General features: G+C 49.6%; 1 protein-coding gene and 1 long non-coding RNA gene across 2 annotated transcripts; one reads left to right on the forward strand and one right to left on the reverse strand.

Annotated features, from left to right (window-relative positions):
• Positions 1–544: 544 nt before the first annotated feature.
• Positions 545–3,724, reverse strand: LOC142923379 (uncharacterized). Its single transcript, XR_012940709.1, has 2 exons — positions 3,636–3,724; positions 545–1,385 (listed from the first exon to the last, which is right to left on the reverse strand). It is a non-coding gene; the product is annotated as an uncharacterized LOC142923379 (long non-coding RNA).
• Positions 3,725–3,967: 243 nt separating this feature from the next.
• On the forward strand, positions 3,968–15,796 carry LOC142923377 (uncharacterized). The gene is made up of 6 exons (XM_076064463.1): positions 3,968–4,998; positions 6,814–6,909; positions 8,180–8,577; positions 9,884–10,046; positions 11,186–11,272; positions 14,000–15,796. Exons 1-4 carry the CDS (start codon positions 3,968–3,970, stop codon positions 10,018–10,020), a joined length of 1,662 nt encoding a protein of 553 aa, XP_075920578.1. The 3' UTR covers positions 10,021–10,046; positions 11,186–11,272; positions 14,000–15,796.
• The last annotated feature ends 4,933 nt before the right edge of the window (positions 15,797–20,729 follow it).

Genomic DNA, 20,729 nt, shown 5'->3' on the forward strand with positions numbered 1-20,729 from the left:
TCCCTCACCTCTCTCCCCAGCCTCACCTCATTGCTGCACGATCACGCGATTCGTTTCCCACACCTCCGATTAGCACGGTTGGCTACTTACAGTGGGAAAGAAGCTCAAGATATATACACACATGCCCTCGATATGAAAAAAACTAAAACAAATTTTTATTTTACTAGGTAAAGCCCACTGAGTTGCATAGAATACAAATGTCATGAGCGACCTGGCCACAAATGATAGCTCAACTTAGTGATGTATCATCATCACTTGGAAATGTATAGCAGTTAAATACTCTGAACACGTGATGTTGATTCTAAATGTGGAGAGAAAAATTGGGGGATCCAGCGAAAAATCCACACGACCACGGGGAGAGAGAGACCACGCAGACTCTAAATATAAAATAGGCATCGTCAGGGACGGGATCGAACCCACGAGCTCCTGTGGACCAGACGAGCGAGATAACATCTCGTCACCTCAACCCTCACATCGTGTTCATGTAGTCGGCATCTCAGTTGCTATTATTCTTAGTCTCATCGACGACAACCTGTGGGACGTCTCGGTCTGTGGGTTTTATTGTATTCTGTAAGCATATTTATTTTTTTGTCATGCCATGAAATACTTTACACTGCCCTCACCATAACCGCTGACACAGCAATGCCTTTCAGATGTTGCGGATACACACAGGCACACCCGTGTACATAGACGAGATATATCTCACTTAAGCCATACTTAATTAATGAGGTTGTCACTGAACAAATGTGCAGCCAATCAATGTGTATTACTGCTTCAGCAGCAGCAGGAGCATTGATTTATTGATTGACATTGAGCACCATTGGTGTGGTTGTTGTTGTTGTTCGAGAATGATCCACCCACATTCACCAACTGGGTATGGACGCCTCGCTGGGAGTTACAGCCAGCATCATCAGGCAGTTGCCAGAAATCTGAGGAGGGTTAACTGCACATGTATAGCGAGCAGTGTGCCACAAGCAAGATTCACGTTATAGCTAGAAGTCTGTCACATACTAGACTCGCGTTATAGCAGGCGCAGTGCGCGTTTAACGAAAAACCTTCCATAAAATATAAATTGCGTGAAAGCAGAAGACGCGGAGAGTGAATGCCGCACGCTCAACGAGGATTCCCTATGTAGATAGGATGCGCAGAGTATCGTGACGCTTTTTTCTGTCTCGCGTGTGCAATGTGGTGGAATGCAACTGAGCCTGGTGTACTTGGCCGAGATGAAGAGGGTCGCCAGGCAGGCCGGCGAGCTCGACCAGAACCAGTTCTATTCCTGGGTCCTCGCCTTCGTTCTCGTCCTCCCCAACATCTTCAGCTCCATCCACTGCGGCCTCCGGCTCGCCTTCAAGAACTCCGATGTCTCCAATCGGATGATGATCGCTCTGGTAAGATTCAGAGAGACAAAGACGGACAGAGGACAAGGCAAAGGTGCAGTCTTGAAGTTGCTCTGTCAACGCGTGCTGCCCTACTTGTCCACGCTGCAAGCCCATGTCTAATCTAAGTTATATTTCTATAGAGCGCCTTCTCCCCATGCACTCTATGATGTAGCTTGCATAACAATTACAGAATGGAATGATCTAGTGTACACGGGCATGTTACAAGGATTGAGGAATGAGTGAGAGTGATAGAGGCATACTTAGGGGTAACGGAAGAGCTATAAAAAGAAGAAAGAGACGGAGTTGAGGGGCGAGGGGAGGGAAGAGGAAGCGAATGGGTCACCACAATGGCGAGATGTTATATTCCTATCCTAGTATACAGGTCGTGATTTCGATCCGGACTCTGATGCCTGTATATTTGGAGTGTGCATATTCTCCCTGGGTGGAGTATTTGGCTGCTATAAATGTCCACGTGATAAGCCACTTCGTTGAGCTATCGTTTATGGCTTCTGAAAAAGAAGCTAATAGCTCAGTGGACTTTACCTGCTAAAGTAAAGTTTTTTTGTAAATCCTGTTTATAAGTGATTTGCTTATCTTTCCCATACTTTACACTTACGTGTTTTTTGTATTGTTTGTTGTTGTAACGATCTGACCCACCTCGAATGGACATCTAAGAAAAAGAGTTGTATAGCTCATCGCATTCCTCAAGTATAAATGTAAATGATTCTGCTAGACCCCCCCCCCCGCCCTCCCTTGGTTCTGGGTGGGCAGAGCGAGGAGAGGTCACAAACTCGCCCGTTTATTTCAGCTGCCGCACTGGGAGATAGACCCGGCGGCCTAAGGAATTGCACGTCGACTGTGCTGACCATTACCTCGCAGCAGCAACATCGCGTCTATGTCACTAATAAAAATGAAACAATGAATATCATTCACGGAGTCATTTGACAATCCATTGCTGGACATACAAAATGTGGAAAGAGTATGTTGGGGATGCTGCAGCTGCGTTGGCAGTGGTGCCCAAGGCCAATTAACAACAACAGCATACTCTTTGGATCTATTCGGTAAAGTCACGTAGGTAAAAAATAAAACAACAAAAATCACGACGTTTCGACCACAACACAAGTGGCCTTCATCAGGTGAAGGGGACCGTACTGTCACGAAGACAGCGTTGGAATGAAGACAGTCCAGCCCAGGTCGCGTCCTTTAAAGCTGTGTGGGAGGACACAAAACGCTTTGACGAAGGAATAAGCATAAATTGACCGTAAAGTGCAAGAGGACCGGCAAGGAGGGGGGAGAGGGGGAGGGGAGTGTGAAGGGGAATGACCGTAACGTAGAGGACCGGCACGGGGGGGAGGGGGAGGGGAGTTTACAAATGTGGTTTGAAGTGAAATAAGCTGCAATGAAAGTTCTGTATATCACTACTTGGATAAATATACTACCATTGAAATTAGTTTAATGTCTGGTATGATTTAGTACCCTGGGGTTTACAAATTGAGCTGCACTTGTGGTGATTGCTATATCGGGGAGACGAAACGACATGTCTCTGACCGAATTCGCGAGCACACATTAGATTTGAAACACGGTAGAACGAATTCTTCTGCCGTAGCTGACCACTGTTACAACGCTGTGGGTGATCACGATAGCATTTTCTCCGATACTAAGGTCCTTTGTAAAGCCACGGGTTTTCATCAGAGATTTATCCACGAGGCAATTCAGATTTACAAACACAGAAACAATTTCAACCAAGAAGATGGTTTCAAATTAAGCAATCATTGGAAAGATGTTCTAAATCATACCAAACATTAAACTGAATTCAATGGTACAGTATATTTATCCAAGTAGTGATATACAGAACTTTCATTGCAGCTTATTTCACTTCACACCACATTTGTAAACCCCCCTCCCCCGTGCCGGTCCTCTACGTTACGGTCATTCCCCTTCACACTCCCCTCCCCCTCTCCCCCCCTCCTTGCCGGTCCTATTGCACTTTACGGTAATTTTATGCTAATTCCTTTCCCAAAGCGTTTTGTGTCCTCCCACACAGCTTAAAAGGACGCGACCTGGGCTGGACTGTCTTCACTCCAACGCTGTCCTCGTGACAGTACGGTCCCCTTCACCTGATGAAGGCCACTTGTGTTGTGGCCGAAACGTCGTGATTTTTGTTTTTATTTTTTACCTACGTGACTTTACCAAATAGAACCGAAGAGTATGGATCCTTGCAGTCACGAAAGCTTCAAAGCTAGAAACAATAACAACCTTAATAACAAACTCTGCGGGGCCTTGATGTATGCATTCCTTTTAAGGAGGTCTTGTTGTTGTCGTTAATCCACGTTGGGCCATGTCCATCAGTGGGGGTTGATTTTTTCCCAAGCCTCACCAACGTTGGCCAGCGCAGTTGTCACCTGTTTTGTACAAAGACGACAATTAGGCCTTTAAAAAAAGAACCACGATAGCCCCGGCGTTTGTTTGGCGTGTGTTTCACCATTCCAACAATCCTCAATCTCTTTAAGTCTCAATGTCCTTGAGTTTGTTTGGCCGTCACCCAGAATTGCCTGCTGGAAGGCTTCATCGGCCTCGGAGCGGCGCTCATGGCCATCGTCGTCCTCCCGGCGGAGTCGGCGAACCTTCTCAGCAGCATCCTCCTCCTCAACGGTGTCACCCTGGTGCCGAGCTCGCTGCAGTTCGCCGGCAGGTGGACGGGACGCAGGAAGCCGCCCCGGACGTCCAAGCTCCTGAGTCTGGCCTCCCTCTGCTGCTGTCTCGTCGCCTTAGCACTGTCGGTCGCCAAGGCGGCGTTGGTGGCGCCCGACGATGGCTCCATGGAGGCAAGAAGGTTCGCGCACCTGGCGCTGCTGCTGCTGAGCCTGCTGCTCGTGTCCCTGTCGTGGTGGGAGAACTTCCTGCCCGCCGGTTGGCTCCGGGAATTCCGCGACGCCATCGGCGAATCGCGGAACCTCGCCGAGTTCTACGGCACGCTCGTGCGCACGCTCATCATCGTGGCGGTCGTGCTGCTGGACGCGGGCGTCGAGGGCGAGTGGAGGAGCTTCAGCGCCATCGGCGGCATCGCGGAACACCGCGAGAGCATTGCGCTCGCCCTGGCTCTGCTGGGCGTGCAGGCGGGCGCCTCCATCCTCTGCAAGTGGCTCGCGAACGCCGCCTGCAAGATCCGCCAGCAGGGGAGCTGCTTCGCCACGCCGCTCTGCCTCGCCACGCCCGCCGCCCTGGCGGTCGTCTTCGCCCTCCACCTCGCGCTCGACGCCTCGGGCGACTCTCGCTACGACTGCGAGTCGATCCGACGGTGGAACGGCTCCGAGCGGACGACGCCCGCAACCACCTCACTCTTCTACGACCGCACGGCCGCCGCAGTCTGCTCGTTCTTAGGCGCCGGCGAGGACTCCGCGGTGGACGCCGTGGCCACGTTCGGCGCCGGGGCTCTGTGGTTGGCGGCGCTGCTGCTGGCGGCGGCGCCCGCGTTGCGCCCAGATGACGCGAGGCGCATGGAGCGCACACGCGAGCTCTTCGTGCGCCGCACCCCACAGCCTGCGTGTCTCGTCGCGGGGCTGCTGCTCAACCGGCGGCAGCAGCAGCAGGAGGAGGTGGTGGTGCTGGAGGAGAGGAGGTTCGTATGTTGGTGTTGGTGCGGTGTATTGGACTTGCGTGTGTGACTATGAGCGTGTGTGACTATGAGTAATTTGTGACTAGGTGCTAGGTGTGTGTGTGTGACTAGGTGTCTCTGTGAGTAGGTGTGTGTGTGTGTGACTAGGTGTCTCTGTGAGTAGGTGTGTGTGTGTGACTAGGTGTCTCTGTGAGTAGGTGTGTGTGTGTGACTAGGTTGGTTCATGTAACCCGCATGCCCAGCCACCGCATGCCGAAACAGCTTTTGTTCGGCCAGATCGAGGGGGCTAGGCGGGCGCGGTACGGGCTAGAGAAGAGATGGAGTGATGTGGTACAGGGGGACGTGGAGCTGAGTGGACTTGCCGATGACTGGTACCAGCGGTGTCAAGATCGGCCTCTGTGGAGGAGGCTCGTGAAGGATGCTACTGGGCAGTTGGAGGCAGTCGCCCTCCAACAACAACGGAGGGCGGAGGAGCGACGCTCACAACAACGAGCCGAGCGCCGTGTGGCTAAAGCATAGCAGGTTGGCACAGGTGGTGCATCAGCCAGTCATCTCAGTCAGTCGACCCGTAGCACCTGGGTCTGCCCCGTGACCTCCTGCCAGCGGGCGTTCAACACTTTACGTGGCCTCAAGGTGCACATGGCCTGGCACAAGCGTCGTGGTGACGTCACCGCCACTTAGTGGCGAATGGCGGTTGTGTGACTAGGTGTCTCTGTGAGTAGGTGTGTGTGTGTGACTAGGTGTCTCTGTTAGTAGGTGTGTGTGTGACTAGGTGTCTCTGTGAGTAGGTGTGTGTGTGTGACTAGGTGTCTCTGTGAGTAGGTGTGTGTGTGTGACTAGGTGTCTCTGTTAGTAGGTGTGTGTGTGACTAGGTGTCTCTGTGAGTAGGTGTGTGTGTGTGTGACTAGGTGTCTCTGTGAGTAAGTGTGTGTGTGACTAGGTGTCTCTGTGAGTAGGTGTGTGTGTGTGACTAGGTGTCTCTGTGAGTAGATGTGTGTGTGTGACTAGGTGTCTCTGTGAGTAGGTGTGTGTGTGTGACTAGGTGTCTCTGTGAGTAGGTGTGTGTGTGTGTGACTAGGTGTCTCTGTGAGTAGGTGTGTGTGTGTGTGACTAGGTGTCTCTGTGAGTAAGTGTGTGTGTGACTAGGTGTCTCTGTGAGTAGGTGTGTGTGAATAGGTCATGGCCTCCCCTTGCTCAAATTAGTAACTGGTGTGGTGTGTAAACATCACCACTGGGGAGGCGGCCGGGCGTGGTGTTGGCCACCCACCCGCTTGTGTGCAGTGCCGGCCTTCATAGGTGCTCGCTATCAGCACGTCCCCCAACAGTTTGTTCAGGCTAGACAGGGGAACTCTTTTTGTTTGCTGTATTTATGTGACGAGGTGTAAGTGTGATTAGGTGTCTGTGTGACAAGGTGTGTGTCTGTGTGACTAGGTGTGTGTCTGTGTGACTGGCCATAAACTCCCTCAAGTCCCGTTTCCCGCTTCATCGGTGCTAGTCGCTAACAGCCCTTGCCCCAACAGTCTCTCAAGGCTCTATGGGCGATCTTTGTTTTTAGTTTGTGTTAGTCTGATCGATCCATTTGTCTATGTTTTGTGTTTTGAGTGTCGGAGGTTAAGTATGAGCATTGTAATCAAAGCAGGATTTTTTTCTTTCTGAATTTATTTCCTAATGATGACGATTTGTGACGTTTGCCCTTCTGTTCTACAGACTGAAATATGTCCATCCCACAATATTCCCAATGCATAAAACAGAGAACCGCGCTCTGCGATTCCCTCTCTCAATGTGAACATGATTTCATCTTCTCGTTGTATCCTCTAGCAACCACAAGCAAGAGAGGGTGAAGATCTACTTGTGCGCAACCATGTGGCACGAGACCAAGGAGGAGATGACGAAGATCATCTCGTCCATCCTGAGGTGGTATATTCCCTATCGCCCAATTCCATCAAGCGGCCGGATCCCAAGGGCCAGTGGGGGTCCCTCGCGATTATGCAGATGGGGTGTGGTCACGGCACCGCACACTTTCAAATGCCCTTCTGCGGCCGTCTGGAACACTCTTCCTTCCGATATTAGGAAACAACTGGAGCTATGCACTTTTAAATAATATTGACAACTAATTTCTTCAGAATTTATTTTTGTGTTTAGATTGTTATCCTTCTCCTGCACATTCGATTATCTTGGTTGGGTACGTATGGTGTGAAATAAGTCCACCACACATACGTACATTCATTTCTGCAGGGCACCACACCAGTCAGGCTACCACGCTACCGCGTCCCTCCCTTCAGCTCAACGGGATTTGAGGATATTAATCTAAACTGCACGTTTAAAGTGTCCTGAAAAAAATATATCGTGATATATGCAGCAATGCATATGCCGGTGAAAAAATGTTAAACAAAATAGAACCACATTACTGTGGCTCTTATTTGGACAATCTACAGCAATGCCATATTACCATGTCGCATATACGACCGTCATATTTCGACCTTGGACATTTAACTGCTTACACGCAGTGCAGTATTTGTGGGCGGTGTATTTTCAATTTTCTTTGGATGCTCGTAAATATGACATCTTCACATGGAGCAGCGCCTTCCTAACCTCGAGAACATTTGCCCTCCTTCGAACGTCGCAACTAATCAGCTGATCGTGATTAACGCGGACCGTTCTTTGTATGTGACCATTGAACGATGTTTGTGAATTGTGCAAGCTGTAAACTTCTCTTGAGTTAACACGTCTGGGCTCCCGCAACAAAAATTATTATGATGCATGCTAATATTGAGAGCGTCGACAAGTGAGAGCCTGGGCAGGTGAGAGCCTCAACCAGGTGAGATCCTGGACAGATGAGAGCCTGGATGGGTTAGAGTCTGCTTCTTAGTTGCTGCTGCGTGTGCACCAGTGGGAGATACAGAGAGAGCTCCAGACGGCTGCTGACTGGTACAGCTACAGAGAAACGCACTCATCCAGAAGCCGGTGCCGGCGATGGGTAGAGGTCGTTGTGAGTTGAACTCAGTAGGATGCGGTGGAAGTTTGCTGTGATCAGTGGGATGAGAAAGGTGGAGGAAACGTTTCGGTGGGAGACATTGGGAGAGCGCTCGATTGCAGAGGAGAGCGATGCTGTACCATGACCTTGACTCGATGGGGAGCGTGTGGCGGGATAACAATAACGACCCTTCCCCCTTGCCGCTGCCAGGCTGGACAGGAGTGAGCCAATGGATCTCAACGTCGGTTCCCGCGGCGGAGGGAAGAAGAAGAATGAGAAAAAGGAGGAGATGGAGAAGAAGGGGAATAAGAAGGAGGAAGAAGAGGGGAAGGAGGGGCAGGATGGGAAGAAGGAGGAGGAGAAGGAGAAAAATAAAGAAGAGAAGAAGAAGAAAGAGAATGAGGAAAAGAAGCAGAAGGAGGAAAAGGAGGAAAAGAAGTGGGAGAAGGAGAATAATCATGAGGAGGAGGAGGGGAAGACGGTGAAGCGGGAACCGTACGACTTCTCGGCTCACATCTACTTCGACGACGCCTTCGAGAGGAAGGGAGATCGCATGGTGGTCAACCAGTTCGTGACCAGCCTCACGACGTCATCGCTGAAATGTGCCGGTCAGTGCACCGGATGTTATTCTGTGGTAGCGATGAGCTGGGTGGGTGGGTGGAGGGAGGGAGGGATGGATGGATAGAGGCACGGGCCTTGTAATAACAAAGCACGGGACGACACGGGGTAGTTAAGCTCAGCTCGTGGTGCGAGAGACCACGGGAAGGATGGCAACAGGTTGCGCCGATGCCTTCGTTCAGAAGTGAATAGATCATGGTGAACGATGACGATTGGTGATGGTCACGTAGATGAACGTAGTGAGTGCGGATCGCAGGGCTAGCAATGCCTTCCTTGCGTCACCATCACCGTTGTTGAGTGCAAATCCGAAGGTGCACAAACTGACAATTGGCCGGCAAACAGAGACACTATGGTGGGCGGTGTGATAGATGGACGTTCACGCGCGTGTTGAATTGAGCAGAAACCTCATCTGTTGAACTATTTTTTGCACCATACGTAGCCAACCTTGCTGTAGAGCGGACTAGGCGCTTAACATAATTTACACACGGTGCAGCACTGGGGAGATAAAAGCAGGCGGGTGTGGTGCTGGTCACCCACCCCCTTGTGTGTCGGGCCGGCCTTCATGGGTGCTACTGGCTAACAGCCCTTGCCCCAACACTCTGTTGAAGGCTATACGGGGGGATCTTTGTCTTTTGTTCGTGCGTTGGTAAGAATTTGGGCAACGAGACGACTCAGTCTGGGCGACCGAGGCCCTCGCCGTGGGTGGAGCAATCGAGCAGCGAAATTCGTGTGAACAGTAGCAATGGTTGTAGAAGTAGTAGCGATAGAAGTGAGATACGGAGGCGACTGACTGGCAGAGAGCAAGCAAACGACTGGGAAATAATCTTTGAGTGCTGGATCATCAGTCACCCACGACTGCTGCTGCTTTACTCAATTCCGAATCAGAATATGTATTTATACTGCAGGAGGAATTCGATGAGCTAAAAGCTCTATCTCACAGATGTCCAGCAGGGGCGGGTCAGACCGTTACCTCAACAAACAACACGATAGGAGTGCAAAGTATAGGACAAGTTAGCAGATCACAAATAAAACGAAACTATTCTTTTTTTTTTACCAGGTAAGACCCACTGAGGTATAATCTTTTTTTAGAAGCGCACTGGCCGCAAATGATAGCGTAACGAAGTGGCTTATCATGTGGAAATTTATAGCAGCAAAATAATCAAAATTATTAAAAAAATTCGAGTGCAGCAGTGAGGTGGCAACTGGGGACTTCATCCCAGATATGACAGCAGTAGCAGCAATGGAACATAGTAATTGGAGCACGTCTTCTCTTTCGCTTGTGCTGCTGATGTGAAGGTATTTTGATAAAAACTCGAAGATTCCACAAGAGGCGCCCTCAATGGAGAGGACTCAGACGCTGTACGGAGCGCGACTCTTCTACAAACTCCCGCACGGCAACTCGCTGTGCGTGCACCTCAAAGACAAGGAGATGATCCACCACCGCAAGTGCTTGTCCCAGGTATTTGTTGCATCCCTGGGCTTCAGATCTTCTGCCCCAAATCTCATTGGGCCACAAACCCTACAACCGCATCCACACTTAGAGCATAGTAGCAACAGCAACAGCTGATGTGCTTATACATGACGATGACGATTATGCACAATTAGAAAAGTAAATATCTCGGTCAGTGTCCGGCGACGATACGTATGTTTGTTGAACTTCTATCGCACTGTACCTCACCAACCATGCTAATTGGTGGTACAGAGAAAGATAAAAATAAATAAACACAAAAAGCAGTTCTAAATAAATTAGTATCCAATCTAGAGTTAAAAGTGCACAGCTTCGGTGCATTCCTCTGAACACACAACGACTCAACACCCGATTCACAACACGAATGAAGGGAGAGGCATCATCACAGCAGCGATGATTCACCACTCCGCTACTCCTGACGCAATCATCTGGATCGTCAACCACCTCGATGTAAATTTACAGCTCGCTCTACGAGTCGACATCAGCATCAGCCGTAAGAAGCAGATGGCAATAGCTCATCTATTGAAGCCATCTGTATGCTACCTCGAGAGTCATGCTCTCATATTGAAATTAAATCACGTGATGATTAATAATTCGTTTCACGTGCGAATCAGTGCACACCATAGAGACGAAGATACCACGTATAGGCTCAGCAGGCTTTTTGGGACAAGTGCTGTAAACGAGTTGCACACAGCAGTGTTGTCCGTGACCGAGTATTCCCCGACTCGATTGATTTGGTGTTCCGTGGTGTTACCCGTTGAGTGCTATGGTGATGATGACTGCACCAGGGTTGTTATCGATGTATCACAGCAATCTCACGCCGATGCTCATTTGCGTGTTGTTCTATTGCCTTCTATCCACAACTGGGGGGGGGGGGGGGGAAGGTTGGTGGCGCTGTTGAGTTACACTTGAGCAGCACGCGCTGTCATGGCCATTGGGTCGAGAATAATAACGGAGCGGCAGCCAAAGAATAGAACTCATTGCAGAGAGGTGACCACTGGGGAGATGGAGCGATGGAATCAGTCGGTAATAGAGGTTCTGGGTGGATAATGACTCAGGATCTCATGAAACATCGCGACGACTTGGGTAGGTGATTGTTGTTATTAAACCCCTTGACGTGTTCTGTACAGGTGATGTACTTGTACTACCTCCTTGGCTGGAAGATCTACCGCAAGATCCACACAGTTAAGAAAGATGAACAAGAGGAATGGGTAGAGGTAAGGATTTTGTAAACTGCAAAGACAACGACGCCTCATATATCCATTAACAGACTGTTGAGGCAAGTGCTGTTAGCGAGCACTTGTTAAGGGTGGGATGGCATGCGAGCGGGTCGTGTGTCCAACACCACGCCCATCCGCCTTTTTCTCGCCAGTGCTAATGTTTACTCATTTAAGGCTAAGCCGACATAGGGGAGGCCACTTTCAACTTAGCAGTATAAATGGGTAGGCCCTGCACATTCCGTGGATGGGCAGTTCTACATGCGGTGGGGTAGAGTGTGAGTATTCGCACTCTACCCCACCGCACGCGAACCGCACGCAAGCTGCCCATCCAGGGAACGTGCAGGGCCTACCCAATTATACTTCTCCCAAGACGTGGGAGCAGTGTGGAAGTGTAGGCCAAATACACCCTGCTAGGGTGCCGCCATGGCGAGATTTTAACTACCTCGCTTGGTATGCAGGAGGCACTGCGTTCGATCCCGACCCTGATGCCTGCATATTTTAAGTTTACGTGTCTCTCTCCCCTTGGCCGCATGGATATATCTCTGGGTCCTCCGGTTTTTCCCTCCACATTTAGAATCAACATCACGCAATTCGTGTATTTGGCTGCTATAAATATCCAAGTGATAATCCACTTTGTTGAGCTATTATTTGTGATAGCCAGGTCGCTTCTGAAAAGAGCTAATTGCTCAGTGGGTCTTGCCTAGTAAATTTAAATTGTTTCGTTTGTTAGAGGGTCTCTCTCTCTCTCAGGCCCTTTCCCTCTGGGTCGAGGCCCAGTCATAGCGTGCACTATGCGTGTCTCTGCACGCAGAGTCGGCACATTTAGAAGTTAATCTTTGGTTGCCTTTCTGGCACAATCTGTCACTCAACGCGCCATCATCACGTTGATACTCAAAATAATGTAGTGGGTTCCACGGAGGTACACACTTGAACTCGGAGGCAACACGTTTATTCTTACACCCCAACAGGGTAACTACATAAACATACAGCAGGTTAACTAGACGACAACGGGTAACTAGACCACAACGGGGTAACTACATAACCGGGTCAGTAAGTAACACACTGCCTGACCCACGATGCCGAGCCTAAAGACCGACGACCGAGGATCGAAGAGGCGTAGCACCGACGCGTTCCATTCCAACAGACAGCCTGGATCGGCTCTCGGGACCTCCCTTTTATGCCCCTGAGCGTGGCCTGGCTCCGCCCTCGGCCACGCACCCTTCTGGATATTACCAGAAGGTTATGGGCTTAATATCACGTGTCCCTCTCGCCACCTTTTGGCCCCCCTCATTATCCTGTCCTGGTGACGTGCCCTCTCGGGTTCACCTAGACTGTCACGTCCTCAACTGCCCTCTCTCTGATAGTCACCAGAAGCATGCCCCGTAGGGCGCCCTTCCATGCCAAACATACTCTGGTGCCAGAGAGAGGCTCTAACACGCACAGTTCCCCTATTCTGTCAGTAACTGGTGCTAAACACCGTAGTGACCCAATATAGGTCACTACAATAGCAATATAACTTTCTATACAAAAAGAAAAAAATATATACACTTATTACAGTTGTTTAAAATAGAAGTGTAAAATAGGTTTGCGGCTGAAATTTAGTTGTATTTATGTTTAACTTCTTTCACACCGTACGTAGCCAACCGTGCTAATCGGAGGTGTGGGGGCAGGACAACAAACCAAACACAAAAAGCAGTTCTAGAGAATGTAGTTTCCAATCTAATTGATTATTTAAAAGTGCAAACCTCCAGTTGCTTCCTAATATCGGAAGGAAGAGCGTTCCAGACAACCGTAGAAGCGCATCTGAAAGCGCGAGATGCAGTGCCCATCTTTGTTCGATGGCTCGCCCAAAGCCGCTGCTGCGAGGATGACCGGAGTTAGTTGTTGGTGTACGCAAGCGAAAAGAGCCGCGTTGTTGCTGTTGAGTTGTCACTTAATGAAGTGACGATGGAGTCGAGTGTGTGCACCGCTTCAGGGAGGTTGTTTCCTGAGGTTGTAGCGCTGCAGATAGAAACGATCTCTCCACCCGCGTGGTTGTTATTAGGAATCCACTGGAGCTATGCACTTTTAAATAATCTATTTGAACACTCATTTATGTGAAATGCAGTTTGTGTTTAGTTTGTATCCTTTCCTGACGAACATGGTTAGCTACATACGATGCGAAAGAAGTTATACATACATACAATACATACCGCTAAGGCCGTAGCCTTGGAGTCAACATTGGGGGGGACTAAGTCTTCCAGGGGGTCTCCCCCAGAAAAAAAAATCTTAATTTGAATACTGGTTTCCTGCAATTTCCTGCCTAAAATATATAAAAAATATTCACTAACACATAGGACTTTTTTTTACAATAATGTCTAATAGTGTATTGTATTCCAATGCTCTGTTTTTCTTATTTACCTTTTCTTGTTTCATTGTATGTAATGGCAGAGATCAGGGATTAATAAAGTGCAACCATAACTACAATCATATAAACAGAAATTTATTTTATAGCAAAACATTGGGGGGGACATTTTGAGCATATTTGAATATTGGGGGACACATCCTCCTTGCATACAGCATGCATACGTTGTGTGTTTGGTTGTTAGAGGTAGGAGAAGGAGCGTTGGGGTTGAGGAGCTAAGTGAGACGGTTGCTTTGCTTGCTCTGTACGAGGTCACGGCTGTAATGCCACCGCTGTTGCTGATCTGTCTCCATGCCACTACTTCCCGTTCACCCCCGCAGAGGAAGAAGCGCAACACCTACGTGCTGGCCTTGGACGGAGACACGGACTTCTACCCCTCGGCGCTCTCCATGCTGGTCGACCGACTCACGAGGGACTCCACCGTTGGCACCGCCTGCGGGAGAATTCACACGACGGGCGTGGGTGCGCAGACAGCTGTGGTGTGTGTGGTGGTGCAGGGTGTGTGTGTGTGGTGCAGGATGTGTGTGTGTGGTGCAGGATGTGTGTGTGTGGTGCAGGATGTGTGTGTGTGGTGCAGGGTGTGTGTGTGGTGCAGGGTGTGTGTGTGGTGCAGGATGTGTGTGTGGTGGTGCAGGGTGTGTGTGTGGTGCAGGATGTGTGTGTGTGTGGTGCAGGGTGTGTGTGTGGTGCAGGATGTGTGTGTGTGGTGCAGGATGTGTGTGTGTGGTGCAGGATGTGTGTGTGTGGTGCAGGGTGTGTGTGGTGGTGCAGGGTGTGTGTGTGTGGTGCAGGATGTGTGTGTGGTGCAGGATGTGTGTGTGTGGTGCAGGATGTGTGTGTGTGGTGCAGGATGTGTGTGTGTGGTGCAGGATGCTTGTGTGGTGCAGGATGTGTGTAGTGCAGGATGCTTGTGTGGTGCAGGATGTGTGTGGTGCAGGATGCTTGTGTGGTGCAGGATGTGTGTGGTGCAGGATGTGTGTAGTGCAGGATGCTTGTGTGGTGTAGGATGTGTGTAGTGCAGGATGTGTGTGTGGTGTAGGATGCGCGTGTGTGTGGTGCAGAGTGGTGGTGCAGTGGTTAGTGCACTGCGCTATGAACCTGGCGACCCAAGTTCGATTCTCGCTCAAGGTCAACACCAGTGACGATTATCTGAACCGGTCCCGGGCCTCCCCTAGGTCGACTCAGCCTCAAATGAGTACCTGGTGCGGTGTGTAAACATCGCCACTAGGGAGACAAAGGCGGTCGGGCGTGGTGCTGGCCACCCACCCCCTCGTGCGCCGTTCCGGCCTTCATAGGTGCTCGCTAACAGCACTTGCCCCTACAGTCTGTTACAGGCTATATGGGGGATCTTTGTCTTTGTCTTTGTGTGGTGGTGCAGGGTGTGTGTGTGTGGTGCAGGATGTGTGTGTGGTGCAGGATGTGTGTGTGTGGTGCAGGATGTGTGTGTGTGGTGCAGGATGCTTGTGTGGTGCAGGATGTGTGTAGTGCAGGATGCTTGTGTGGTGCAGGATGTGTGTGGTGCAGGATGCTTGTGTGGTGCAGGATGTGTGTGGTGCAGGATGTGTGTAGTGCAGGATGCTTGTGTGGTGCAGGATGTGTGTAGTGCAGGATGTGTGTGTGGTGTAGTATGCGCGTGTGTGTGGTGCAGAGTGGTGGTGCAGTGGTTAGTGCACTGCGCTATGAACCTGGCGACCCAAGTTCGATTCTCGCTCAAGGTCAACACCAGTGACGATTATCTGAACCCGTACAGCGGCTCCCCTAGGTCAACTCAGCCTCAAATTATAACCTGGTACGATGTTTAAATGTCGCCGCTGGGGAGACAAAGGCGGCCGGGCATGGTGCTGGCCTTCATAGGCGCTTCTTGTGAACAGCACTTGTTCCAACTGTCTATTAAGGCTACACAGGGGATCTTTGTCTTTGGTGCGGGATGTCACCAGATATCAGCAGCGCCGAGCCTGGACAGGGTGCGTGTGGATGGCAGATGTGTACAGCGTGATTTTACTGGTAGGAAACGTAGTGCACTGGAAGCCCAACCGGGATTAATTCACAGGAGGCAGGGGATTAATTGTGTATGTCTGTGGATGTCTGTCCACGTGGGAGGGGTGCGGCTGGGTGGAGAAGGGATGGTAGGGAGGGGCTGGGTGGGGAGGGTGGGGAGGGGCTGGGTGGGGAGGGTGGGGCTGGATGGGGGGTGGGAGGGGTGGGGCTGGGTGCGGTGGGGCTGGGTGGGGAGGGGCTGGTCACCCCGTGGTGCCCTTATATGGACTGGAAGCCCAACCGGGATTAATTCTCACAGGAGGCAGGGGATTAATTGTGTATGTCTGTGGATGTCTGTCCACGTGGGAGGGGTGGGGCTGGGTGGAGAGGGGAGGGTAGGGAGGGGATGAGTGGGGAGGGGCTGGGTGGGGAGGGGAGGGTGGGGCTGGGTGGTGGGAGGGGTGGGGCTGGGTGGGGAGGGGCAGGTCACCCCGTGGTGCCCTTATAAAACTCAACGTTTAACCTACTCACGCCGGCTTGTGCCCGCCCTCACAGTCGGGCATATTTGCGGAATACACCACGCCGCCGTTGACCCTGGCCATTGACCGAGCAACCCAACGTTCCTACCAGCTCCCTCCACAGGAATGTGTTAATTGTTTACAAGTTATGGAAATGTGAAACCCGCGACAGTGATTAACGTTCGGATCGGATCTGATTTTGTTGATTTCGCATTCTGGGTGGGGAAATCAACGCCCCGCCCACCCCCACTTCCTGGTCGTGCCACACAATTTAACTGTGCGAACCGCATGCCCGCCCCGCACGTTTTATTGCTCGGCTTTTTATTGCTCGGCGTATTAACTTCAGCACCTTGAACGCCTTCGCCTCTGTTAAAGTCCTGCAGTAAAATGGCACTCAACCCAATCAGATTACGCACAACCGTTGCAGGTCGGAATTAAGCATTCAACAATTAATTCCCATCAGGTTATCGTTGAAGTAATTGGAAAACATGCAAATGCAGTGGCCTAGGGTGTCCCTGATGCAATCCTCACACAAGATTCACCCTCAGTGCACACGCTGTTTCAGCAGACTAATAGAACGCCAGTTTCACACGTAGGCTTTTGCAAGCAATATTATTCATAATAAAGGTTTTTGTGTTAGTTCGCATACGTATAAATGTTTAGTAACCCTCTACCTCCCTACACAGCCAGTCAGGTTTGTCACTTAAACAAAATGCGCCAACATTTACAATTCGAGTACGATTTGTGAAATCGCCCGATGATGCTGAATGCAATTACCAGCAAATCCTCGTACTCAAATTGTAAATGTGTTGTCTCTCTTTGCTTGTGTCTGTCTTTGTGTCTCCGTGTTTGTCTTGTCTCTTTCTCAAATTTTACACTTAACTTCTAATTTAGTAATCTTTGGAAGAACGTAATCAACCAGGCTATGCGTTAATTGTGTGTTGACCGACTCTCTGTGTTGCATTGCAATACTTTCCCAAATTTTACTAAGTTTTTTTATTCAGTTGATTTTCTCTGTGTCTCCATGTTCTCTTTAGTATTTCCTGCAGTCACGAAAGCTCCAAAGCTCTCATTGACGTGCTAATTTATCTACCCCCCCTCTCTCTCTGCCCCCCGCTCTCTCTATTTAAGTCCTCGACACAGAGGCCATGTTTCTCTGTGTGCCTATGTGTGTGTCTCTCTCTGCTGACGTGTCTGTATATGTGTCTCCGTGTCCGTGTTTTGTCTCTCAAATTTAGCAATCTTTGGAAGAGTGTAATCAACCAGGTAGGGTTGATTACGTTGTATTGCATTATATTTCTAAGTTGACCAGGTTTGTTTTTTCTCATTCATTCGTACCTGATGATGATTGCTTGTGTTGCAATCGAAACGTCGTATTCTATTATTTAATTTATTTTGTTTCTACGTGACTTTACCGAAAGAACCAAAAAGTAATTCCTTCAGTCACGAAAGCTCCAAATCAAGCTTACTGGCTGTGTTGGATGGAGGAGGGTTATGACACATTTATACTTACGTGATCTAACCCAAAAACCTTTAATGTGAATCACAGAACGCCGTTGCTACCACAACTACTCGGGATGTTTAAATAAAGTTAAATAAACACACACGTAAGCACAGTGGAAGGATTGTAATTAAATCAACACGCATCCACCACAGCAATACCGAGTGGACATGGAGCAGGATTAGTATATCATGAAGTGGTCTGAGAAAGACCACTACCACCGCTAGTAATGGAAGTTTAACTTTACATAACTCAAATGAAATACCAAAATACTGCAAAGACTTCGGAGTAAATTACGCAAATCCTATAGAATTGTTAAGTGAAAACAAAACCAATATCATTATTATCAGCCGTGGTCCATACACTGCGGGATGAAGGCATCCCCCCAAGTCGTCGCCATCTCTCACGACTCGCGGATGTAATAATCCAACACATCGCCAACCTTGGTAATCTTTCGATTTAAAGCTTTCGTGACTGCGATGATTCATCTTCTTTGGTTCTTTCGGTAAAGTGACGTAGAATGAGAATAAAATAATAAATTGATAAAATAAAATAACACAATAATATTCTCACGACGTTTCGGCCACAACACAAGCGGCCTTCATCAGGTGAAGGGACGAGACTGTCTGGTAGGACAGCGCTGGAGTGAAAGAGCCACGTTCAGATCACGGCCTTTAAGCTGTGTGAGAGGAACAAAGCGCCCTCAACTTTAGCACCACAAGATCCAGGTCCGTTTCAACACATTACATAAAATCCGTGATCTGGTTCCGTCTGTAAAAGATGTGATTCCGGACATACAATACCCTGGTATCTACAAACTAAGTTGCCTCTGTGGTAGTAGTTACATTGGAGAAACCAAACGCCATGTCTCGGACCGCATTCATGAACACAAAGCAGACCTTAAACACGATAGGACCAACACCTCGGCCGTGGCAGATCATTGTTATAATTCAGTAGGCTCACATGACATTGACTTTTCCAAGACAGAGGTTCTTTGTAAGCCATCTGGTTACCATGAGAAATTCGTTCATGAGGCTATCCACATATACAAGCACAGAGACAATTTCAACCGAGAAGATGGATTCTGGCTTAGCAATCATTGGAAAGATTTGATAAGCCATTTCAGGTCTTAATTGATTGTTCACGCTTACAGTGGCTTTCAGACAACATACATTAATTTTTTCGTCTCTCCCCTCCTCTTTTCAGAACATAGATGGACTCGTCCTTCTAAATAAACTGCTAAATCGCTGCGCGTGGCGCTGTTTTTTATAAATAAATACACGGTTTAAAAATAAATAAATTTATGCAAACCGACACACCTGATGACGACCGTTTGTGTTATGGTCGAAACGTCGTGAGAATTTGTTTTATATATATTTTATTATTTTATTGTTTCCCTTCAACGTGACTTTACCGAAAGAACTAAGAATATGAATTACTGCAGTCACGAAAGCTTTAAATCACAAACCCACATCATTAACACGGACCCACATCATTAATAAGAAACTCACATCAACGCGAGGTTACATCTTTACCACTCACCCACAACACTGGACATCTGTGAGAAAGAGCTGTATAGCTCATCTGACTCCAGTATAAATATTCTGATTCTGACATGAACTCACATCGTCACGACTCACTCACAACACACCACCATCACTATCAGTAACACCACTAACGCCACCACTCCTCCTGCCAGTACACTACACAGACACACACGTCCTCACCACTCACATCACCACTCACCTACAGTTCCTCACTTCCTCCAGAGAGTCGCTGCTTGTCCTCTCGGTGCTTCTCTACCGCCACATGTGAGAAAAAAGATCGGCAGAAGCAAGTGGGGGCGGGGCTCGGTGATCACGCCCTCAGTGACGCAATATCCTGTGAGCCCCTCCCCCCCCGCACCTTCCCCCCCCCCTACGCCCCCTCCCCCCACTAACACCACCAAATACAAAGCTCCCCCGTATATAGCCTTAACAGAGCACTCCTAACAACAACCCCACCTCTAACAACCCCACCACCAATAACAACCCCACCACCAATAACAACCCCACTACCAATAACAACCCCACCACCAATAACAACCCCACCACCAATAACAACCCCACCACTAACAACCCCACCACCAATAACACCACTACCACACCACCACTAATACACAGTTCTGATCCACACCTCAGCTGCTTCCCACACGCGATGCTTCTGCTGCTCTCTCTACTTCCGCTTCCGCCGGTGAACGTGGCGCCAACTTCTGAAGCGGTTCGCTGCCTGGGCCTCCTCTGGGTCGACTCAGCCTGAAGGTGAGAACCTCGCATGGTGTGGACACCTCAGCAGTGGTGAAGGAGAGACAAAGGCGGCCCACAGCCGTAGGCTTCTAAACAGCTGCTGGGCTCACGGCATCGGTTCAAGCAGAGCCCGGCTCTGCTGCTGAGGCACTGAAGGTGGAAAGCGCCCCAGAGTGGCGCTCGAGTTGAGCCATTGCTGCTGATGAGAGGCTGATGGGATCAGTCAAATATACTTTTTTTTATCTTTGCAAGGAAGGGTTTATTGTGAAGGAGGCGAATCGCGTGCTGGCGGAGGAGGCCTCCACTAGACGCCGCTAATTAGGGTATTTGGTCTACTCTTCCACGCTGATCTCCACGTTTTGGAGCAAGGTGGGCGTACCCCCACTTTACCCCACCACATGCGGGTCGTTAGCTCACTGGACTTGCACTGCAGAGGTGTAGGTTCGATTCCATCGCCCACACACCCACCCACTCACTTGCCCACTCACCAACTCACCCACTAACCCATCTATCCACCCACCCACAGGGACATGTGGAGACACACGGAGACACATGGACACACGGATACATAGAGCCTTGATAAAGTGGTTGTGTAGGTGGTGTTAGAGTATCAGCATCAATGTGGTTGTTGTGGTTATGTTGCTTGTTATGGTTGTGGTGGTTGAGGTGATGTTGGTTGTGGTGGTTTTGGATGTGGTGGCTGCAGTTATAGTTGTGGTTGTATCGCTGGTTGTAGTGGTGGTTCAGGTTTTAGTTGTGGTGTAGGTGG

Source organism: Petromyzon marinus, unplaced genomic scaffold (genome assembly GCF_048934315.1).
Source record: "Petromyzon marinus isolate PM22_M1 ecotype Great Lakes invasive population unplaced genomic scaffold, UKy_Petmar_22M1.pri1.0 PM_Scaffold_47, whole genome shotgun sequence".
Lineage (NCBI taxonomy): Eukaryota > Metazoa > Chordata > Hyperoartia > Petromyzontiformes > Petromyzontidae > Petromyzon > Petromyzon marinus.

What these genes read in the sequence shown, in the direction of transcription:
- LOC142923377 (XM_076064463.1), top strand. Translation starts at nt 3,968, where the DNA reads ATGGCCATCGTCGTCCTCCCGGCGGAGTCGGCGAACCTTCTCAGCAGC. An exon ending in GTGGTGCTGGAGGAGAGGAG is followed by an intron (nt 4,999 to 6,813) that starts GTTCGTATGTTG and finishes TGTATCCTCTAG; the next exon opens with CAACCACAAGCAAGAGAGGG. An exon ending in GTCATCGCTGAAATGTGCCG is followed by an intron (nt 8,578 to 9,883) that starts GTCAGTGCACCG and finishes GCTGATGTGAAG; the next exon opens with GTATTTTGATAAAAACTCGA.